The 21789-nt window shown below is 38.2% G+C and overlaps 2 protein-coding genes across 3 annotated transcripts in view; one reads left to right on the forward strand and one right to left on the reverse strand.

Annotated features, from left to right (window-relative positions):
- Positions 1-9129, reverse strand: part of sft2d1 (SFT2 domain containing 1) — an 11844-nt gene extending 2715 nt beyond the window's left edge. Inside the window, exons 1-6 of the mRNA XM_005915422.3 lie at positions 8889-9129; positions 8224-8310; positions 6331-6413; positions 2468-2549; positions 2156-2191; positions 2010-2068 (exon numbers count right to left, since the gene is read on the reverse strand). Coding sequence (XP_005915484.1) covers positions 2010-2068; positions 2156-2191; positions 2468-2549; positions 6331-6413; positions 8224-8310; positions 8889-8954 — 413 coding nt within the window. The 5' untranslated portion in view covers positions 8955-9129. The remainder of the gene's footprint in view (positions 1-2009; positions 2069-2155; positions 2192-2467; positions 2550-6330; positions 6414-8223; positions 8311-8888) is intronic.
- Positions 9130-10152: 1023 nt separating this feature from the next.
- On the forward strand, positions 10153-16518 carry lhcgr (luteinizing hormone/choriogonadotropin receptor). 2 transcript variants are annotated; one of them, XM_005915423.3, is made up of 11 exons: positions 10153-10845; positions 12401-12472; positions 12737-12811; positions 12904-12978; positions 13110-13184; positions 13292-13369; positions 13467-13535; positions 13632-13706; positions 14580-14765; positions 14987-15055; positions 15280-16518. In XM_005915423.3, exons 1-11 carry the CDS (start codon positions 10682-10684, stop codon positions 16376-16378), a joined length of 2037 nt encoding a protein of 678 aa, XP_005915485.1. In that variant the 5' UTR covers positions 10153-10681; the 3' UTR covers positions 16379-16518. The 2 variants fall into 2 exon arrangements, with proteins under 2 accessions (XP_005915485.1, XP_005915486.1); XM_005915424.3 differs by having other exon boundaries at positions 15283-16518.
- Positions 16519-21789: the final 5271 nt, after the last annotated feature.

Genomic DNA, 21789 nt, shown 5'->3' on the forward strand with positions numbered 1-21789 from the left:
AAAAAAAAAAAAAAAAAAAAAAAAAAAAAAAAAACCCAAACAAAAAAAAATCTCTTAGCAGTGATTAACAAAATGTAATTGTACATTAATTGGACATACTGTAATATTTGTACAAGTAATTGCGGACAGAAAGGTAGCAGGCACACTTATGAAACAAACACAGAACCCTATCCAGGAAATGATCACGGCTAAAGTTCAGCTTAATAGATTCCTGATGAAACCAGTGATGTATTTTAAATATGTGAGGAATGCACTGACACTGTTAAATAATCAACTAGAGCGCAAACATGAGCATACCGACAAGAATCCCCATCTGTCTTAAGCAGAGCTGTAACAAATATAACAAGCAGTGTAACACACTTTTACACGTGAATCTTCTGACTATCTTAATTTAGTTAGAGCAAAGAAGGATGTTTAATAACAAAACCATTGTAACTATCTTGAGCTTGTGACAGTCAGTTGTGGTGGAGGATCATATGGTCATTTCACAGAATTCAGCCCAAGGACTGGACTTTGACCCCATCTGTGCGGGTCAGTGGCGACGTCTTATTACGGAACCACCTTCGCACAGATGTCTGAGTGGCTGCGTGGGAGTGCACTATGCCCCCAGTCTGTTAAGAATGAGTTCTGGATGTGTGACTTGTGGTTTCCATGGTGATGCCTTTGAGAACGCAGGCAGAGCGGAAATGAATGTACGACATGTAGGTGTAAAAGCAGTGTGATTGTAAGGCTGACACAGGCTATTCCCTTCCTCCATAGTTCCTACTGGCTCGTGTTTTCCCACCCACACACCCACACACCCACCCACCCACACACCCACACACCCACACACCCACACACCCACACACACTTTTGTTACTGCGGTGCAAATATGTTCAAATAAGTGAACGTACAAATTTCTGACAGGCTAATCCATATCATTCATTCACGTCTAAGGTTAAGCTTAATTCCACTGACTGTGTGGATGTCAAATAAAAGCTCAAATAGCTTGTAAGCTTGATATTTGCATGATATACATTTAACAACAAAAAACTTAAGCAATTCATCCGTTTGCAAAATTACTGAAAACTTCTTTTAAGCTCTGCAAACTAAAAAGGCCAAATATAATAAAATGCTCTAGTAAAAATAACATTACCCTCAGATAAAAAAGATTCATGACTTATGAAGATTTTAAATGTAAAAAGGAACTAAAAAGAAAAAAAAGAAACTGCTTTAAAACATTTGAGTAAAGGACATGCAGTTAATGACAAAAGAAATTATTGTGGATGTTGTAAATAGACATAAAATCACAGTTTTTAAAACACTATAACTTATAAGTGAAAGATGGGTTGTTTAGCTCTTTGTGTTACACACTTAGCATAAGAACAGATAACTAATTAAGGACTAATAGGTGCCATGTATTCTCCCTGGACTGTTCACATATAGTTTTCATTATAGTAATGACTCCACAGAGAGCTGGCAGCCACTTCGTGTTGTGTGTAAACAATCCATGCCTGTCTGCCCAAACCCCACAGCTAAATAGCACTACACGATCCTGCCTTCTTCTTTACAGGGCAAACATACGCTGACCTACAATCAGGCATGGCCTCTTGCCCATCAGTCTTATTACAACACCTTTAACTGTAACCTGCATTTCAAACAGATGTCACTGTCTGCTCTGGCAAACTAGGGTAAACCAATTTAATCAATATACTTGGATCGTGCTTGCTATCATTTTGCCCTGAACAATAAAATCCAGTATAGCTTGGCTAAAATTAAGTATATTCGCCTTTACACTTTTAGCCAAATATGTGGCTCACTTACAGATGTATCTACAAATACTATAAAATAAACTTATGTTGCGATTTCAACATAAGTATAACATAAAATAAGAGCTAGGGTTTCTAAGCAAACTGTTGGATTTTAATGAGTTATTCATTGCAAGTGTCAGTGGTCTGAGGCTGATCACTGTAGGTGTGAATAATGAACAAACTGTACTGAAATGGTTTAGACTACCAAGTCATCCTTACCACGTCATTGCCAGAAACTGCAGAATACAGAAGATTATGGCCAGTCCCTTTTTACCCCACTGTAAAGTCAATAAAAAAACAATTTTAATAACACTACTTTAAATTAATAACTGCAAACTAATTTGTTTGTATTGAAACATACTTACCCAAAACACTGAACAAAGCGTTAAGACCAGGCAGAGCTGTAAGAAGAAAGGAGAGATCAGCTTGCATAAACTTTTTGCTTGCTTGTACAAAGTTCAGTTTTAATTTTTCTCCATTTATTTTCAACCCATCAGAAAAACAACGTAAAAAACAAACAAAACCCCCAAAACATTTAAATGTTACTCAAGAAAACATCCACACTGTCAAGGTGAAATGTGTTGTTAAGTTACGTTACTCATAAACCACCAACTACTGTAAGTGGAAGTGCAGTGCCTTGCATAATCTAAGTCTAAATAGTAAAACACAGTATTTACCAGCACAACAATGGTTGCTATCAGTCGTGTTGGTTCAAACATGCGCTTCAGCTGTTTTAGTGGTCCCATTAGGAAGCAGGTGCTTTGGGAGAACAATAAAAAAGTAGATGGATTAAGCTCAGTAAACAGGTCTGTTATAGCTGTGGTTGTCAAACAAGCAGAGGAAAAACTTCACACCCTCAACGCATCACTTTTGAACAATATAGAAGTTTAAGCTAAGAAAACAAAAAAAAAAAAAAAAAAAAAAAAAAAAAAAAAAAAAAAAAAAAAAAAAGCAGCCCAGTTTCAAGCCTTCCACTGCAACAGTCACACTGGCTCATCTGCGTTTGCCTCCAAAGGCAGCGTCAGTTTATCAGGACTTCCAGTTTAACCACTCTACTTTAAGACTTCCAGTTTGGTCAACAATTACAACTACAGATGAGTAAAAACTGATAGCTCATGTCACATGATAGCTGATTGTTTTGATTATGTAAGTGTGGTCCTTAAGCACTGTATACCTGCATTCACTGAGGCTTGCTGATAAGTAATTGGCCAATGGAACTTTGCCAACAAGCGGACTACAAAACGTAAACCAGATAACTGCCCATCAGGTGGCCATGCTCCACAGATACTCTCAAATTATGAATCATTATTATAATTATAATATAATTATAATTTGCCTTCATAGCATTAAGTAGTCATTTCCCCTCCCCAGTGATTTTCTGCAGTGCAGCAGAGGCTGAATACAATAAATATGTAGTTGCTTTCACAGCCATCTTGAATTGCATTTTGGGGGTTATGAGGCTTTGGTAGTAACAACGGTAGTTGTTAACTGATGGGCAGCTGCTCACTGAAAAGAGTAAATGGGCAGAGATGTGTCTGCAGTGGAAAAGTAGTACATGTAACCGTCCAAGCCTAAAACGTTGATAGAAAAAGTTGACAAAACAAACAAATGTATAAATACTGAAGGGTTAAAAAACAAAACAAAAAACCCCCACAATCTCAGGGAAGTCCCAAACTAAATTCACAAGAATGGGACAGATCCCTTTTGTAAACAAACTGGTTCCCCACAACATGAGTAATACACTGACCGCATACAGCACAGTATGAGTAACATCTGAAAAACGTGACCAACAAAATCAAATTTGGACTACATGTGGCAATAATTACAGTTTAAATGTTTCATTCCCAACACTTAAGACCTCCTACATGATGCATGTGTTACGTCAGTGAATTTAACAAGACAAAGGCTTTCCCCACTGACGAGGCACGCAGCTTTGGGCTCAGCTGAGCTGAGTGGGCAGAGGGAGTCCGTGGAGCGTCACATCTGTTAGATGAGACACAAGAGTAATGTGGGCTGACGCAGGCTCTCTGCTGGTCTGTTGAGAGGGAGGCTTTTTTTTCTCTCCTCAGAGTGTCAAAGACACTAATGATTGGCGCACATGCTGGGAAAAAGATCTGGCACCTAAAAGAGTGTGTCGCTGACTGTAAAACTGATCACGTAATTTTAACACATTAGGTGTTAAGATTTTGGCAGATCACTGAATAGACATTTGAAATCAGAGTTTAAGCTAAATTGAGCTTTTGTTGCATTACATAATTTTGTTCTTTTGTCATTAAAACACAGCACATAGTGCCTCCTGTTTTCATACCTGTGGCCGTCAAGAAGAAACCAGCAGCATACCGTTTTTATAAAGTAGGTTAAGCTCTGTAAAATAATATGATACTCTTTTGCACTGGACTGTTAACCTGAGCTATGAAGAAGGTGACCTAGTTTCTTGATGCATCTAACCTTCTGGATATTTAATACCTGAAAACAGAGACTGTACAGTCTGATAACAATCACCAAATCAAGCGTTCAGTGTCTGTCAAAAGAAGTCAAAGACATTACTGTAAGATTTAGACCTTAGTTCACCTACAAATACAAATCTAAATGTTGTAGATCTGGTGACATCTATAAAGATACATTTCTAATCTTGAACTTTATATTGAGTTTTTTTCGCCTACATTGCTGGTGATTTTTAAGAAGGGGGTTAGTTTAGATTTCTCTCTACTGGAAAGTCTTGACTTAACTATGTGAAGGTCCCCAAGATGATCCATTTATAAACTGGTACCGAATAAGTAAAACTAAAGTTTTAACCACACTTTGCAAGTTTGGTTCCCTGTGACAGGAAAGAAAACAGCTGTTTGCTCCTATACAAAGAAGGAGCTCATTTACTCACATCCTCCTATTAAAAAAAAAAAAGAAAAAAAAAAAAAGGACTCTCTAGAGGAGACACAGCTATGCTGCCCCTGCTCGTCTCTGTGGGAATGCTAGCCTGTAGGTAGGATGTAAACTGCAAACCCCTCTGAAGCTCTACGAATTAACTTATGTCAGAACCTGATGTACACCTTGCCTACGTAACTGCACAACACTTTGATGCAGCTCTTTTGCAGACCTCCGCTGACAACTCCTATGCACTCCAGCTTTTCACCGCAGTTCTTTTAATTTAACAGTTAGAAGAATAATATTCATGGCCTCAAAATAAGGAATAATTATAACTGTCAGTAAGGACTCACAGATTCCTGGGTGAGTGCAACATACCCAGGTTATCTGGATTCATTTACCCTAACATTGGCGTTCAGGATAAGTGGTCAAAAGAAGCTAGTTCTCCAACTCACTAAATTAACCCAGGGTTTCCCCTGCATGTTCACATGAAAGGAGTGATGTTGGCAGGATCTGACCAATCTAAAAGGGGTGTTTCACAGATCTTAAGAATCTTCTGCGAGAGAAAATGCCACCCACTCTAGAGACTTTAGGTGATTAACAATCTATAAAGAACATATATGTAAACACCAGTAAAATATGAAAGATGAATGCTGTAGAAAATCATTAATCTGGTGATTTAGCATACAGAGCAGTAAAATAAACATTCTAATTCCAGTCAATTATTTTATGGCTGAGTACATTTTCTGTACTGGTTTTCACTCCTAAACTGATAACTAAAGCATTGAAAGTTTAAACTGGTCTACTTATACGTTTACAATATCAGCAGAGAATCTACATTATACTTCAAATATGATGCTGGTAAAAGAATCAGTAAAAACAAGGCAGCCCCACACCAATGACCTGCTCCCAATAGTTTTAGTTTGTATACTCTCAGCAGCAAACTCTGTAGTGTTTCAAGGATTGAGAGTAAATATTAACTGAAGAAATAGAATTCAAATAAAATGGGTACAAATTTGATAAGAGGTCTGAAAGGACAGCGCAAGTTTGCTGTAATAAAATGTGTCTACAAATCTGTATTTATGACTGATGATGGTGAAACTCAAAGACTTTAGAGGTCTTTGAGTTTCAAACACTAAAAGTTGTACAAAGTGCGTTCTTATATACTCAACAGCACAAAAGATTTATTCAGTTCATCCTTGGGTTCAGGTTTTGAAAACCTAAAAATGGCTATCAGAGCTGCACAGGAGTGACAACTTTAATAAATGACAATGCTTTCATCAAGATTAGATTACTTGCTTTGTTGCATCAAACTGTATAACTCATACTGACAATATGTAACAATGTCATTCATTATGAGCTGAAAATATCTCATAGTTCTTCAGGCACAGTGTTGCAAACATAGAGCAGCAGGTTATGAATACACACACACACACACACACACACACACACACACACACACACACACACACACACACACACACACACACACACACACACACACACACCAAACCTTAAAGAATTATGACTGTGACAAGATACTCCAGCCATGAGTGACAATATAACCTTTAAGATGACCTTTTTTTTGTTGCTTTCTTGCAGTGTGTCATACTGATGACAAAATGCTGATGATAATACAGTACAATACCAGTAACACTTAAAATTAAACTGGACTTACCTGGCAAGAGCTGCAATATTCCCTAGTGTGTAAAAGACTGCAAAGAGCTTCAAGCCACTTGGAAGGAACAGCAGTGCTGTGCCCTGGTAAAGAGATTTTAAAAAAAAGAAAAAAATAATTCAGCTACACAAATTCATATCATCATTTTTCAGCAAGGGGTAGGGGGCAAAAATAAACAGATATAATAGCTACTAAGTGAGACCTAGAACTTAACCAGGTTAAAGGGTTAACTGTTAATAACCCGGTTAAAAATCCTGCTGAAAAAAAGAGAAAAAAAAAAAAAAAGAAAAAGAAAAAGAGCAGAAGTGGCTGTCCTGTGGTTGTACTGAAAAACATTTGTCTCCCCCTACTGTTAGAAACCCATAAGGTTGGTTTGGATTATAATAGACTTTAGTACTACTGGACCAGTGCTGCAGTCAGGGGCGTGTCTAAAAGGGGCCATGGGTGGCACTAGTGCTGCTGAAATATTTACTTAATTACTTTTACTAGTACTACGCCGTTTTCTGCTTTTACTCTACTAAATTCTGAATGTGATTATTACCATTCTTATGCCAGACTATCCATTTTAAAGCTTCAGTTATTTATCATTTTGCAGATTAATTACACTATTATATAGTACCAGTCTACCAACTAATAAATAATTAAAATAATCAACAAGTGTATTCATTAGAAAGATATACGCTTCAATACATAAATCATAAATCAAATAATATCATGTACGGTAAATAATTCTAAAAAGTGTCATCCCCCCCCCCAGAGTACTTTAAATATATTTGGTTGAACATCATATGAATTATTACATTACTATAATCTTTTACTTCAGCAAACAGTCTAAATACTTTTTCTATACACGATTCTCATTAAATATTTCCAACTAAACATTCTAATCTCCTGTGCCCCCCTATTGCCACCGCTGCATTCTTGGTCTCCCTGTGAAGCCCAATTTAAAAAAAAAAAAAAAAACAACAACAAAAAAAACAAAAACAAAACAACAACATCCTGGAAACACCCCTGGCTGCAGTCCAATTGTAAACAGAGCTATGTTTAGCCATAGGAAGAGATTATAAAACACGAATATATTTCTTTTGATAACTTTAGATAAGGCTGAAACCCTCACCTAAAGTTATGATTAATAATTTCAATAAGATAAAATAGTCGGTGGCTCTACAGTGTGGTGGTTCACACATAAGACAAACACATTTAAGATCAGGAGGAGATACAAATCCCCTTTGGGGCTGCGTCAGGAAGGTAATCAAATGTGAATAAGGGAGCAGCTGTAAGAAGCTTCTAATAAGATGAAGCAGCTAAGATTCTGGGAAAAAGAAAAAAAAATCTGGATAGATATTCATTCTGGAAAGACACTGCTGCATTTAGTGATATTTATGTAATCAGACAAGCAGCAATAGGTTTGTAAATGTGTATTTTAGTTATTGCTGCAAACACGGTGATGGCTAGCAGTGTGTGAGCAGCCAGAAAAAAAATAAAATAAATAATTTGAAAAAAGGGCATTTAAAGACTTAAATATTACGAGTTTTCATGCCACTAGATTTTCTACAACGATTGTGGTAACTGTGAATGTTACCACCTATAAACAAAACCTGCATTTTACAATGGGTGTGAAAAATGGCAGTGGCTTCGAACTGTTGACAGCAACAGTTGACAGTGCCTTCTCTTCTGCAAGGCTACAAACTGATAAGAAAGATTTATGTACCCGATGTGGGTTACTTAAGTATAAGTGACAGTAGGAGTTGATCGTACTGATCTGCTGGAGTAACAGAGGAAATTGCTTTGGCGGCAGTGGAGGAAAAAAAAAAGCCTTCTCCACATTCCTTTGGTCAGTATGAAGGCAAAAAGGACACAAAAACATCAATTTTGCCTGACAAATACACTCACAAGTATTGAACACAGGATGCCTCCAGCAAAGCAGATGACAAACCATTTCACCCTGGTGCTGTAGCTGAGAGTGCTGGCATCAAGGACCTGGTGAGAACAATGGGAGGATGTCACAAGACAGACCCAGTGACCTGCAGAAAAAGCCCACGGGCTTCCTGCTAATCAATCATACAGCGGCCACACCACAAACGGGGATTATGCTAGCATATGTTAAGAAATACAGAACATAACTGAAGTAGAATCTGCAAAGAATAAAAAACAAAAGCAGGAAAAAAGTGTAGAATACAAAACACCAATAAACTGACTTCGAAAGCATTACCTTACCTTATTTCCTCCTTATCGTGAACGCGTGAAAAAGAGGTACAAATAAATACACATGACTCAGTAAAGTTAAGTGCTAACAGAAAGTCAAGACAGCTGGCTTTAAACGGCCAGAGGACGCTAGTTAACCGGAGCTAACACAAAATAGCATTTTTTCATTATTAACTGCTACAAGCCGCTAACTCGGTGAATATAAAATCGCATGCAGACAACGGTATCTTAACATTAGCTCAGAATTTTAAACAGGCAGCGAAAGCGATGCTTTATTATTAGGCGTTTGAATGTTATCCGTTCTCTTGACAGTCCGTTAGCATTAGCAGCGTAGCCTGTCAAGCAGTACCTACCTGTGCAGTGAGACCCAGTTCCTCGTTGTCTTCTCGACCGCTTAGCACACGACGAAGCTTGTCCATCGCTACGAGCTAGCTGGCGAACTGGCCAGAAAAGAAGTGGACCCTTGTTCTCTTTTTCAGACTGTAACCTATGTGGTTTATACCCACAACTGTTATCGCAGCTGTTATAAGTTTGACTTCCTGTGTACTGCCCCCTGTACGTACTGACTTGGGGTCGGTTTAATTGCAGTCAATTTGCTACCATTTCCGGGGCTGGCATTTCTATCACTGATCCCAGATCAGCTCAAAGGCGACTTCCTTAACGCCACTTCCTTTGAATTGCTACTGTTGCCTCTCCGTAGCTGATTGGTTAGTAATACCTCAAGGACATTTCTGATCCTGTTTAATTATTTTGTTTTAAAACCAACACGAGAAACACAGATTTACAGTCACATAAATATATCCAGTATTAGCGAAGGATTTCTGGTCTGTTCCCTGAGAAAATGCGCTCTTACTGTTTTTCTCAATGATGTTGCTTTGTCGCCACCCAGTAGAGATATTATGACAGTGCAAAAAATACAATTAAATAAAACAAACAACAACCTGGCACTGTCTTCCCAGCAGAGAAGCAACGGACCCTCTTTGGTCGTCGCACTGGTTTATCTTGTGGAAAGAGTGCTTGGAATTAAGTCCATCAATAACTTTAGCATTAGTTCAACCATGTCCAAAAGAAAGATCATCCGACACGTTTCACTGATTGAGCAGTTAAGTAAGGAAACTTTTAAAAAATACACTGATTTTTAATTAAATCCTACGCTTTTCGCAGATATGTCTCCATCAAAAATTTTGTTTGAACAAGTGGAGTTTAAAATACCTTGTTGTTATGCTCAGTTTTCAAACAGCCATCTAGATCATTACCATGTTTCTAATTTAATATATACTGAATATACTCTTTCAGTATAACGACTTAAAACAGGTTGTGTTTCAAGGCTACACAATGTTGCCTTGCCTTTATCAGCAACAGCCCTATAACAGGCGCCAAATGAGATACAGTTATGGGAGGCTTCTGACTTTGGGTCACACTGTTCTCCCGAGGGACACAGTCATCGACTTTGGATCTTTATGTGCATGCCAAACGAAATCTTCATTTTAACTATCCTAAAATACACTCCAATTACAGACACAAGGGTTAGCAAACTCAACAGTGAGGGAAAAGTGGCTCTGAAAGCATCCAATCACAGCAAAACCATTGCCAGGGGAGGAAGATGAACATCAAAGGTTATTATCTCTTGGATGTTTGCGGTTTACTTTCAGATACTTTCTCATTACGCCAGTTTAGCCTACATCTTAAACGATACACCGTCACAATGATCTACGTATGTTCTTTTAACCAAGGTCACTGCTGCAAGTCTAACTGGGGATCCAGATGATTGTGTTTACAAGCAGATGTGCTCATAGAAAACGTATAAATCCGGTAATAATGTATCCAATAATTAAAAACGTCTGCGCTCTGTTTTGGGGTGCTTTAATACGCAATCATGTCTACATTAACCTTACTTAGAATAGACCTAATATCGTCATCATAAAAAGAAAAAAAAATTACAGGGCTCAACTTTGCGATCACGTGTCACTTTCCTTTTCGGATGCTTATAAAAAAAACTCTTTGCGACACAAGAGCCACTTGATAGGAAGCTGGAGGTCAGGTGATTGAGATTCAAAGCGCGATTAAAGGGAAGCAACTTCTTGTTGATGAAGGGACATTCAGTGGACATCTCAGCTTCTGCGAAGTTTTCCAGAAAGCACCAACGATGTGGACATCGCCGTCAGTATCCCTGCTCCTGTTCGTCTCATTGTTCCATGGATGCAGGAATTTCGTGTGCCCGAGGATCTGCCGATGTTTCTCCAATGCAATCAGGTGCAACAATATAACACAAGGGGCAGCTCCAGTGATGGACCACAGGGATAGAAGATTGTAAGTTGGCAACATGTGGAATAATGCGTTTACAGGGTGGATCTTTTTTCTTTCTTTTTTTTTAAGGCAGCTAATTTGTGTGATTAAGCAATTGCCATTATTATTCCGCGCGTATTTATGCACGGGGCTAAGATCCGCACTGAAACGTCTTTCTTGTTTAGCTCTGCTGTGCTGTTTGTAGAGTTAACAGTGATCAAATCACGCTTCATCACATTTTTTAACCTGTTGTAAGTGGCCTTAATATTGAGCACCCATTTAAAACGGATTTTGGTTCCAGTATTTATTGTATACTTGGGGGGGGGGGGGGTGTCTCAGGTGTAACCTTTGATCATTCAACAACCATTACCAGTACTCTGGCATAAAAACATTTTTGGAAGCAATCTCTGCACTCTGAATGTATTCCAAATCAGTCTTAACATACAAACATTATTCCAACACTGCATCTAGTTTCACCAAGTGGCAGTATCTTTTTCTTGTTTTCTTTTATCCTCAACTTTAGCCATCGAAGCACTTTGTATGTTTCTAATTTAAGCATCAGTGGTATGATAAAGTCTGCTTCATTAAAAAACATCAAGAACAAAAAAAACCCCATCCAAACATACACACCTGCTCTGTCAGTAGTATTGTGTGCATGCGTTCTCCGGTAGATAAAACAAAGGCCAGCTGTGTTCTTGTTTTCTTTGCCTGTGTGCATCTTCCTGTGAGAACTTTTTATGTTTTACATTCAGACCACTCTAAGTCTTCATAATATTGAGAGATAAATCTGGATCGATCCCTACTGGAGAGTGAAGAACGTCTGCTTCCAAGCATGGACTGTATTTATTTCATTTAAGTAGTACATCACACCCTTTTTTCTTTTTTTTAAAAAACACAGTCCCCTGCATGTGTCCATCTTAATTACAGATGAAGCAAATGTCAAGTTGCTCTCACACATTGTGAGTACACCTCTTTTTGTATGCTTTTCTGGACATCACAGCTCACTTGTTGAGTTTACTGTCAAAAGCCTTGAAGGTGGGTAATCTTGACCTCCTCTTCAGTAACAGAGTACACAACACCTTGACTCTCTTGTGATTAACGTCTGTGAACACCAAGGCTGGCAGCCTTGTGTGTCTATCAAATGCTGCCAGTAATTCTATACACTCGCTCCTGGAACTTTCTGTTCTACCAAATTACAACTTCTATTTGTTTATGATATTGACAGACCATTTCTGTTAGCTGGGAATAATGTATATGTTGCTGATGTGGAAATGTTGCTCACTGGTGGGAAGAGAACTTGCTCTATGCTTATTATGAATGCCTCAAACAACCTAAATGGTGCATTTCTGTTAGAGATTAAAAAACAAAAAACAAAACAAAACAGTGTGTCCAGACAGGCTGTAAACAAAACCTAGGAAAATTTCGTTCTAATTGAACACTAAATAGTTGCTATGACAAAACCTGTGCCATGGCTACACTTACCTTTTTGTCACAGAGCCTCAGATGATTTTAAGATGTCACTACGTCTCTATTACATCATTAAACTGTCCTCCCAATCTTTTTATGCCTCCTTTCGCAGGTTTCTTTATCATCTGTCTTTGCAAACAATTTCAAGCCATTCCTTTGAAGGTTTAAAAGGAGTCCAGAGGATGTACGTATCACATTTCTTTTGCTGAAAAATTCCGACTCACTTGTGATACTGCTTAAGTGAGGAACAATATGATGAAAATTCATGCTCCAAATATAAGAAGATTTGGGTTTTGCATCAGATAAACTAATTATTGCAGTGTCTCTGCTTTGTTTTTTGTGGCAAATCTCATAAAAATGGTTGCAGTGTGTTTATACTGCACATTAGTCTGACAGTGTGACGTAAATGTTAAGAAGAATCTCACTATTTATTTTCTGCTGTACACAGAGAGATTACTCAAAGCGTAACCCTGAAAACCATTGAGACATTAGCATTTAACAACCTCCTCAGCCTCTCTGAAATGTAAGTCTTTTCTGTGATTCTCCCAGTCCATTAAAGTCACGATTACTGTAGTGCACCCCGGTATGGACTGTATGCTCTGTACTGCTTTGCAGCTCAATCCAGAACACAAGAAGTCTCATGCACATTGACAGAGGAGCATTTAACAACCTCCCCAAACTTCGCTACTTGTGAGACAACTTAAAATTTATTTATTCATTTGTCAGTTTTTAAAAATTCCTACAGTGCAGTCTGACTTGCAACAAACTTTTTTTTTCATCTTTGTCAAATGAAAGTGACACATTGCTCTTTTTATTTACAGGAGTATTTCAAATACCGGTATTGCAGTTTTTCCTGATGTCACATCAATCAGTTCACTTGAATCTGAGTTCGTCTTGTGAGTAAATTTCTTGTTATATTCATAGAGACTAATACAAAGGAAATCGTCAGTGTTACTGCAAGTCCAGTTTCAACTTATTATTACACTTATTACTATTTTTGCAGGGATATATGCGACAACATCTTCCTTCTAGAAATACCCACAAACGCTTTCACTGGAATGTCAAAGGAATATGTTACAATGTGAGTATTGCAATGTATAGGACACTTTCACTTATTTTGAAATTGTATTATAGCAGTCCAGAAAGTTTGAACATGCAAATGTTTCTTACATTTTCAGGAACCTGTACAACAATGGCATAAGAAAAATACACGAGCATGCCTTCAACGGAACAAAGATAGATAAGCTGTATTTGTTTCATTTTACCACATTATGTCTAATTTCTGTTTAAAATTCTTCTTTTGCACCATTAAAGTTTTGCTCCTTGTGTTCTGCTATGTTTAGGGTATTAAAAAATAATCGAAACCTTAGAGTGATCCATAAAGATGCTTTCACAGGAGGCACGGGCCCTGGAGTCTTGTAAGTTTTTATTTGTATACTCCTAAAAGTCACATTGTGCTAAGTTTATTTTGATTTATTGAGGAAAGCTAAAGGAAACCCAGCCAGGGTGGGGGGTAGGGTGTTCAACAAGCCTAGAGCCAACAAATGAGAAGTTTGCGTCAGGGCGGGTATCCGGTGTAGAATCTTTGAAACATCAAATATTGGGCTCATCATGAGGACAGAGCACAAGAAAGGCGAAAAAGAACTTGCAGGCATGGTGGAGTATGTTGTCAGGAGAGGGCATGGTTGGGACATGTGACAGAAAGATAGCAACAGTGAAAGGGAAGGTTCAGAAGATGGTGATGGCACCATGATGTATAGTTTGGAGATGGCTACTCTGAAAGTTAGAGAGGTAATGCTGAAGTAGTCTGGACATGTGCAGAGGAGGGACAGTGAATATATTGGACAAAGGATGCTGAAGATGGAGATCCCAGGCAGGAGAAGAAGAATAAGATTTGTGGATATGGTGAAGAAGGACATTTAAGCAGAGTTTGTGTGACAGAGGAGGGTACTAGAGAAGGGGTGTGGTGGAGGCAGATGAGCAGCTGAAAGGAAAGAAGAAGAAATAGGGGAAGAAGAATAGGGAAGCAAAAGGAGGAAGATGCTTACTAAACACACCAGTTAAACTTTAAGACTCGACACAGGCTGTATTCTGTGTCTGGACATGGTCTTACTCTCCTGAATTGCTTTTATGTCCTTCATAATTTTCATGTAATCTTCAAAGAACACACTGTGGACTTCAGCTCAGCAGAGAGAAACAGTAACAGTCTGATGAACAATGGCAGTGTAAAACAGCACAGTGGACACAAAAACTCTGTCACACTGTATTAATGTCGGTTATTTTTTTCACAGGGATGTTTCTGCCACAGCTCTCACAAAGCTGCCATCACAGGGACTGGAGTCAGTTCTAGTGTTGTTTGCTCAGTCCGCCTACACCTTGAAGAGTCTGCCTCCTCTGCAGGGACTGTGGAGTCTGCGAGAAGCTCATCTCACCTACAACAGCCACTGCTGTGCACTGCTGAACTGGAACACTCACAGGTAACTTACACTGTGCATGCTCAAAGCTCAACCCTACCCCATGACTCTTTGAATTTCCATGCAGTAGTCTAAATTTAAGTCCATCAAAATCAGAATCCTTTGCTTATTAAGCAATGCTGAATTGCGTTACACAATATATCACAGGTTTCACAAACCTCTGCACCTGAAATATGCCATGTAATGGTGACATAACTTTTTATCATGTTCTTGCTTTTCTACAGAGACTTACCAATTAATCCTGTGTGGAATAACAGCTCTACAGCCTGTATTGAGAGAGATCCAGCCGGCAGGTAAATCATTTGATTCAGCAATATTTACCTGTCCTAAATCTCATTTTTATTTTTACTCTAATAAACTTTACACCTTATTGAAATCAACTTACAAGTGTGTTTGAAATGGATTTGCCCCTTGGTTTACTTTACTTACCATACTTCACTTATTTTAAGATATCTTCATTCTGAGCTCTTTATTTAAACAATATCTTCTTTTTTTCCATTTAAATCTCCTTCAAAAGCAGGGTTCAGCCTGTAATCGGAGGGTTAACAGACACATCTCTACTTACGGGCGTGCCGTACTTCTCGGAAGGTGACCTGCTTGCTGAAGATGAAAGCTATGAAGATGTAAATTTCCACTATCCAGAACTGGACCTCTGCCAGACCACCCGCACTCTGGTTTGCACACCTGAGGCAGATGCTTTCAACCCCTGTGAAGACATCGCGGGTTTCAGTTTTCTCAGAGTAGCTATTTGGTTCATCAATTTATTGGCTATTACAGGTAATCTGACAGTGCTGCTGGTCTTCTTCAGCAGCTGGAACAAGCTGACAGTACCTCGCTTCCTCATGTGCCACCTGGCTTTTGCAGACCTTTGCATTGGGGTCTACCTTCTGATGATAGCTACTGTAGACTTGCGTACTCGTGGTAGCTACAGTCAGCACGCCATTGAATGGCAGACAGGACCTGGTTGCAGTGCTGCTGGCTTCCTGTCAGTTTTTGGTGGGGAGCTGTCAGTTTACACACTTTCTACCATCATCCTGGAGCGTTGGCACACCATCACCAATGCTATGCAGGTAGAGCGCCACCTGGTTCTTATGCAAGCTGCAGGCATAATGGCAGTAGGTTGGCTCATCTGTCTGGGGATGGGGATACTGCCCTTGATTGGTGTCAGTAGCTACACCAAAGTCAGCATGTGCTTACCCATGGACATAGAGACTCCTTTGGCTCAGGCTTTTGTCATAATTATCCTGCTCCTCAATGTGGGCGCCTTCCTCGTTGTTTGCGTTTGCTATGTGCTGATCTACCTGGCTGTAAAAAACCCTGACTTACCCAGAAGAAGTGCAGACACCAGGATCGCACAGCGCATGGCGGTACTCATCTTCACGGATTTTCTGTGCATGGCACCCATCTCCTTCTTTGCCATCTCTGCTGCTTTTAAGTTTCCTCTCATCACAGTTACCAACTCCAAAATTCTGTTGGTCCTCTTTTTTCCCATCAATTCGTGTGCCAATCCCTTCCTCTATGCTATCTTCACTAAAGCTTTCAGAAAGGATGCTTATAAACTCATGAGTACCATAGGCTGCTGTAGAAACAAGGCTGCTCATACAGAAAGGAAATAGAAAAGAAATGCATACAAATTTCCAATTGCATCAAACAGTAAATGTCTGTATTATATATATCAGCATCATATACAGTGTTGGTCAAGTTACTTGAAAAAAGTAATCAGTAACTAATTACTGATTACTTCCCCCAAAAAGTAATCCCGTTACTTTACTGATGACTTATTTTCAAAAGTAATTAATTACTTAGTTACTTAGTTACTTTTTAAAAACACGATTTACAACCTGAATAGGTGATAAAGCGATAGATCTTTCAGCCGAATTCTACTTTTTCTGCATAATCCATCATACAAAGTGTAATTAAATGGAAAAGTGTCTTTTTAATTCTTGTTTTATTAGTTTTAATCTTTTAACTTTATGCAGCAAGCAAAAATTTAATTATATGCAACATTCTCTGACTGGAAGAAATTTGTTTAACATTTAAACCTATTTTCTGCACATTCCAGCACATAAAATATTATTTTGTGTGTGTTTACACTCAGTCTTTCAAATAGATGCCATTAAAACACAGCAGAAAATAAATAAAGTCAAAGACTAGCAGTCCTGTTGCTCTATTTTTACCTGTAAAGCAGGAGTGGGGTAGGCGGAGGTTTGCCTAAAATCACGGTCTTAGTAACGCAGTAACGCAGCGTTCCTACGGGAAAGTAACGGTAATCTAATTACCGTTTTTGCAATAGTAATCCCTTACTTTACTCGTTACTTGAGAAAAGTAATCGTATTACAGAAACGCATTACAACTAACGAGTTACTGCCCATCTCTGATCATATATAGTCTAATACTATGACTTACTCTTTTGGCTTTTATTTTTTTAATTTTTTTGCATTTCCTGATTAAGAATTACAGAAATTTCAGTACTCCATTTTGAGATGCTCAAAAATAATCGGACAGTTGACTGACAAGTGATTCAATGACAAGGCGATGCCTATTTCCTTGTTATTTAATGACAAATTAAGTACTCACACTAATGCACAGGTTGAATGCATGGGTGAATCTTAATTTTATAGCTTTTCACTGTCAATTTAAAAATGAGACCCAAATGAATGTATGTGCAAATGAGGGAGACTTATGATTTATATCATGTTACATTATCAGTCAAACATGGTGGAGGCAATTTTATCGCTGTATAACAATGTATGGCTGTCTGGATCAGAGGTGATTATTGACGATGTATCTGCTGATATAAGTAGCAGAATGAACTGTTAAGTGTGCTGGGCCATGATCTCTGCTCAGATTCAACCAAATGCTGCACAGCCAATCAGACAGTGCTTCACAGTACAGATGGATAATGACCCAAAGCACACTGCACAAGCAGAGAGAGTTTCTCAAGGCAAAGAAATGGGATATTCTTCAGTGGACAAGTAAGCTTCTCAGTTACTGAAGACAAAACTGAGAGACCCACAAACAAGAAGCAACTGAAAGCAGCTGCAGTAAAGGCCTGGGAGAGTATTTCAAGGGAGGCAGTCATTAATTATAAAGGATTAAAGTATTAAAATGTCCCTTGTATTTAGGTTTATGTTACTTTGTACAATTACTTTTGAGCCTCTGATTTTTTTATTGTTTTTTAATAAATAAATAAACTGGAAGTCTGTGCTTGAATCTTATCTTGATTGTTTGATTTAAAATCCACTGTAGTGGTGTACAGGGACAAAACTACAACATGTGTGTCTGTGTCCAGCAAATTATGGATCTAACTTTAAAAAATAAAAATTTTCTTTAAGTTTTTGTTCTCTTCTTTTTCCATATCTTGACTGCACAAGCAAGTATTCCACGGAAAAGGTAATCAGGATGTGAGAATAAGTAATCCTACACAGGAATTAGACTGCATGTAATACTGTGTCAAACCTCGTATCTGAAAGAGGAAGGAGATACAAACATTTATCATGATGATGCTGATGCACTTTTGGAGATGGTCTGGTGTGTAATTAGAAAGTATGAGCAATTATGAATTTGCATTCTGTGAAGTTGCACAAAGAACTGAGTAATATCTAGTATATGATATCGTCTCTCAAATCCTACTTGAGTTTAAACCCACTCCACAGGTGTTTCCAGAGGAGAGTGCTGACTGGTCAGAAGAGAGAAAGTTAAAATGTAACCGTTAACACTGATAATGTTTGGTGAAGCTTTACAATGAGGAATGAATTCAATTTAAAAAGAAAATCAAGGTAGAAAAGGGTATAACAATGGTTCACTTTAATAGTCGAAGCTTACAGTAGCTTGCAAAAGTATTCGGCCCCCTTGAAATTTTCCACATTTTGTCACATTACAGCCACAAACATGAATCAGTTTTATTGGAATTCCACGTGAAAGACCAATACAAAGTGGTGTACACGTGAGAAATGGAACCAAAATCATACATGATTCCAAACATTTTTTACAAATAAATAACTGAAAAGTTGGGTGTGCGTAATTATTCAGCCCCCTGACTCAATACTTTGTAGAACCACCTTTTGCTGCAGTTACAGCTGCCAGTCTTTTAGGGTCTGTCTCTACCAGCTTTGCACATCTAGAGACTGAAATCCTTGCCCATTCTTCTTTGCAAAACAGCTCCAGCTCAGTCAGATTAGATGGACAGCGTTTGTGAACAGTAGTTTTCAGATCTTGCCACAGATATAATGTATAAAGTAAGAAATAAATTGCTTCCAAAAGAAATGTATGTAAGACATGTAAATTGTTCATAAAAAGAAAAGGTGGGTATAACTTAAGAGGGAAATGGAATTTAAAAATACAAAGTGCTAGAACAACTTTAAAAACGATGTCTATCTCAATTGCAGGAGTTAAATTATGGAACAGTCTAACAGAAGAAATAAAAGAAAGTAAAAATGTAACATGGTAGACTAACGTGCCTGTGTCAATTCAGCTCCATATTATTGTGTGAAGTTGCACTGGGTTGGGAGTGGTTTTGTGTGTGTGTCACATTTTTGGTGAGCCAATGGCTGGAATGGGGTTGGACTAATTAGAGGCAAGTGTACTTGATTGCACTGATACATTGGTCTACTTATAGCCCACACTACGAACACTGCTGTGTCGTTTTGTCTCTCTGTGCAGGCCAGGGCCTATTATATGCCACAGCCTAAAGGCAGCAGAGTTGCAGAGGCTAGAGTGACCACTGGCTATATGCTTGCAGGGTGGTGGGTCTCCAAGGACAACTTCTAACCCTGTTAAAGGCAACACGTGGAGTGCAACTGGCCGTGTGGCATAGCTGGCTCCTGCTTTGGGACTGTGTGTTTTTATACAATTCATAAATGGAACACTGGACTGTTTTATCTTTTCTTTTGATATTTTTTGTCAAATTATCTTTTAGAACTTTATTGACTGTCATCTTTTTGCCCACGACTGAGACGGTTGGTCAGACCTAGAGTCTTTCTTTGGGTGTGTTACAAAAACATAAACCAGTTTAAATTAAAATATAAAAACCTAATTTTAAATAAGTATAAGAATGAAGAAAACAGGGTTAACCCAGGACGGTAATGTTGCTGGTAACGGTGTTGTAGTAATTTTTTTGTTTTGTTTGTTTGTTTTTCCATAACTTGTGAATCTGCAAATTTGGGTAGGGAAAGATAAGTATATACTTCTGCCTACTCCTTTTCAAACAAATAATGGAATGATATTTTGTAATGATTGTGAAGACACGTTTGAAATGTTTGAAATAAAAATGAACTGAACTGAAATGTGTGCTATTTAACAAAAAATGCAGCCAAGGTGGGGTTTTTTTGTTTTTTGTTTTGTTTTTTTAAAATAAACATTTCAAAATATTTACAGAACAATCAGGTGTTCTCCATCAAATTTGATGCCACACAAATTATTTGTGCCACTATGCGATAAAGGAGAACAACAGCCTGATACCTGCAGGCCTGACAACAGGAGATGTAGCACTCCTGTAACACCTGTAACATTCAGTAGTCGCCTCATTGTTCTGACACACACAACAAAACTATTGACTACACTACACACTAACTACACAAGATTTTCGCTAAATGTCAAAAATCTCTCACATCACTCCTAAAACTTCCCCCCTTCCTAAGCAACTAAATGCCATGTTCCCCGCTGTTTTTCTACTCCCTGTCTTTCTTGCTCCCTTTTCTTTCGCCTAGTCATGTCTGTCACGTATGTAACAACTGAAAATAAAATAAAATACACAATAATAATAATAAAAAAAGAAAAAATGTTGACTCTCAGCATTACTGTTCACGAGAAAATACAGTAATGTGATAAAAACAAGCACCTAAACTCCAACAGTAACTGAACAGCGTTCCTAGAATATGACTGAAATTTCAACAACAGCTTCTAAATGGACCTTGGATTCTTATTCTATTTGTGGAAGATCAGTAGCAAAAGTGACCACGTGGTGGAGTAGTTTGATTTAGTAGTAGCTTTTGTTTTGTTGTTATTTTTGTAACTCTAAGATTAAAGAGATCTTGTGTTCCTCTGTAGGTTTCATATACGTTTTTCTTATTAGGTAATAGATTATTTGCAACTTTTTTCAATAGAAATCAAGAAAACAATAGAAAAGAAATAACAGAAAAATAAATACTAACTATATTATCTAGTTTTATTGAGTGATTGTAATAATCCTGCTTTTACAGCTGACTTCAGGCTGACTTTCAGTATTTCCCACAGACAGCATAAAGATATATCATCTATATGTTCTATAGTCTCTAGTATTTCCACACGCAGTCCCGCCTTCGTGGGATTCCATCTGTGACGTCCCACATGGTAAACGTTTTCCCCCCTCTTCAGCTACGTGGTGTTGCAACTATTTACACAAGCGACGCTGAAGCCACTCTGCTGGGTGATGTTGGATATTGTGGCAGCTGAATTGTGCGTTTTGGCACAATCCCGTCATATTTAAAACGCTTGCGGACCTGTGCTGTGGGACGAAAAGAAGCAGTTTAAGTTCTCGGGACCGGTCATGGCAAAGAAATCAGAAAAACCCGATTGGGTGGTTTTGTTTTCTACGACTATAGCAATACTTGTGTGGATTCCCGTCAGCGGTAAGTTGTTAATTTTCTTTCAAAGACTGTGTTTTGCTGCACTGACATCATTCTCATAAAGTTCAGAGCTCGGTCCGGGTCTCCTGTCCACTACTTTGCAGAGAGAGAAGTATGACGGACCGCAACTGGGACAGATTTAAATATCTGGTTAAATAGTTTTGTATCAGTCTCTGGAAAACCGAGAAGGTTTCTTTGGATTTCTTTTTGTATCATTTTTCTTTTTAATTAAGTCACAAAATGTGGCATAAACGTAACGGTGGTAGTGAGAACGCGTCAGGATAGCTATAAATTAAAAATCCCGTGAGTTATAATTCATAGAAAAGCTTCAAAAATGCTGACTGCATAAACTGTATTTCTATTTTACCATTTATTCATTCTAACATAAGCTAACATGCCTTTTGTAAACAGCACAACCTTCC

The sequence above is a fragment of the Haplochromis burtoni genome, unplaced genomic scaffold (assembly GCF_018398535.1).
Source record: "Haplochromis burtoni strain Fernald_Lab_line unplaced genomic scaffold, NCSU_Asbu1 Contig_12, whole genome shotgun sequence".
In the NCBI taxonomy this organism is placed as follows: Eukaryota; Metazoa; Chordata; class Actinopteri; order Cichliformes; family Cichlidae; genus Haplochromis; species Haplochromis burtoni.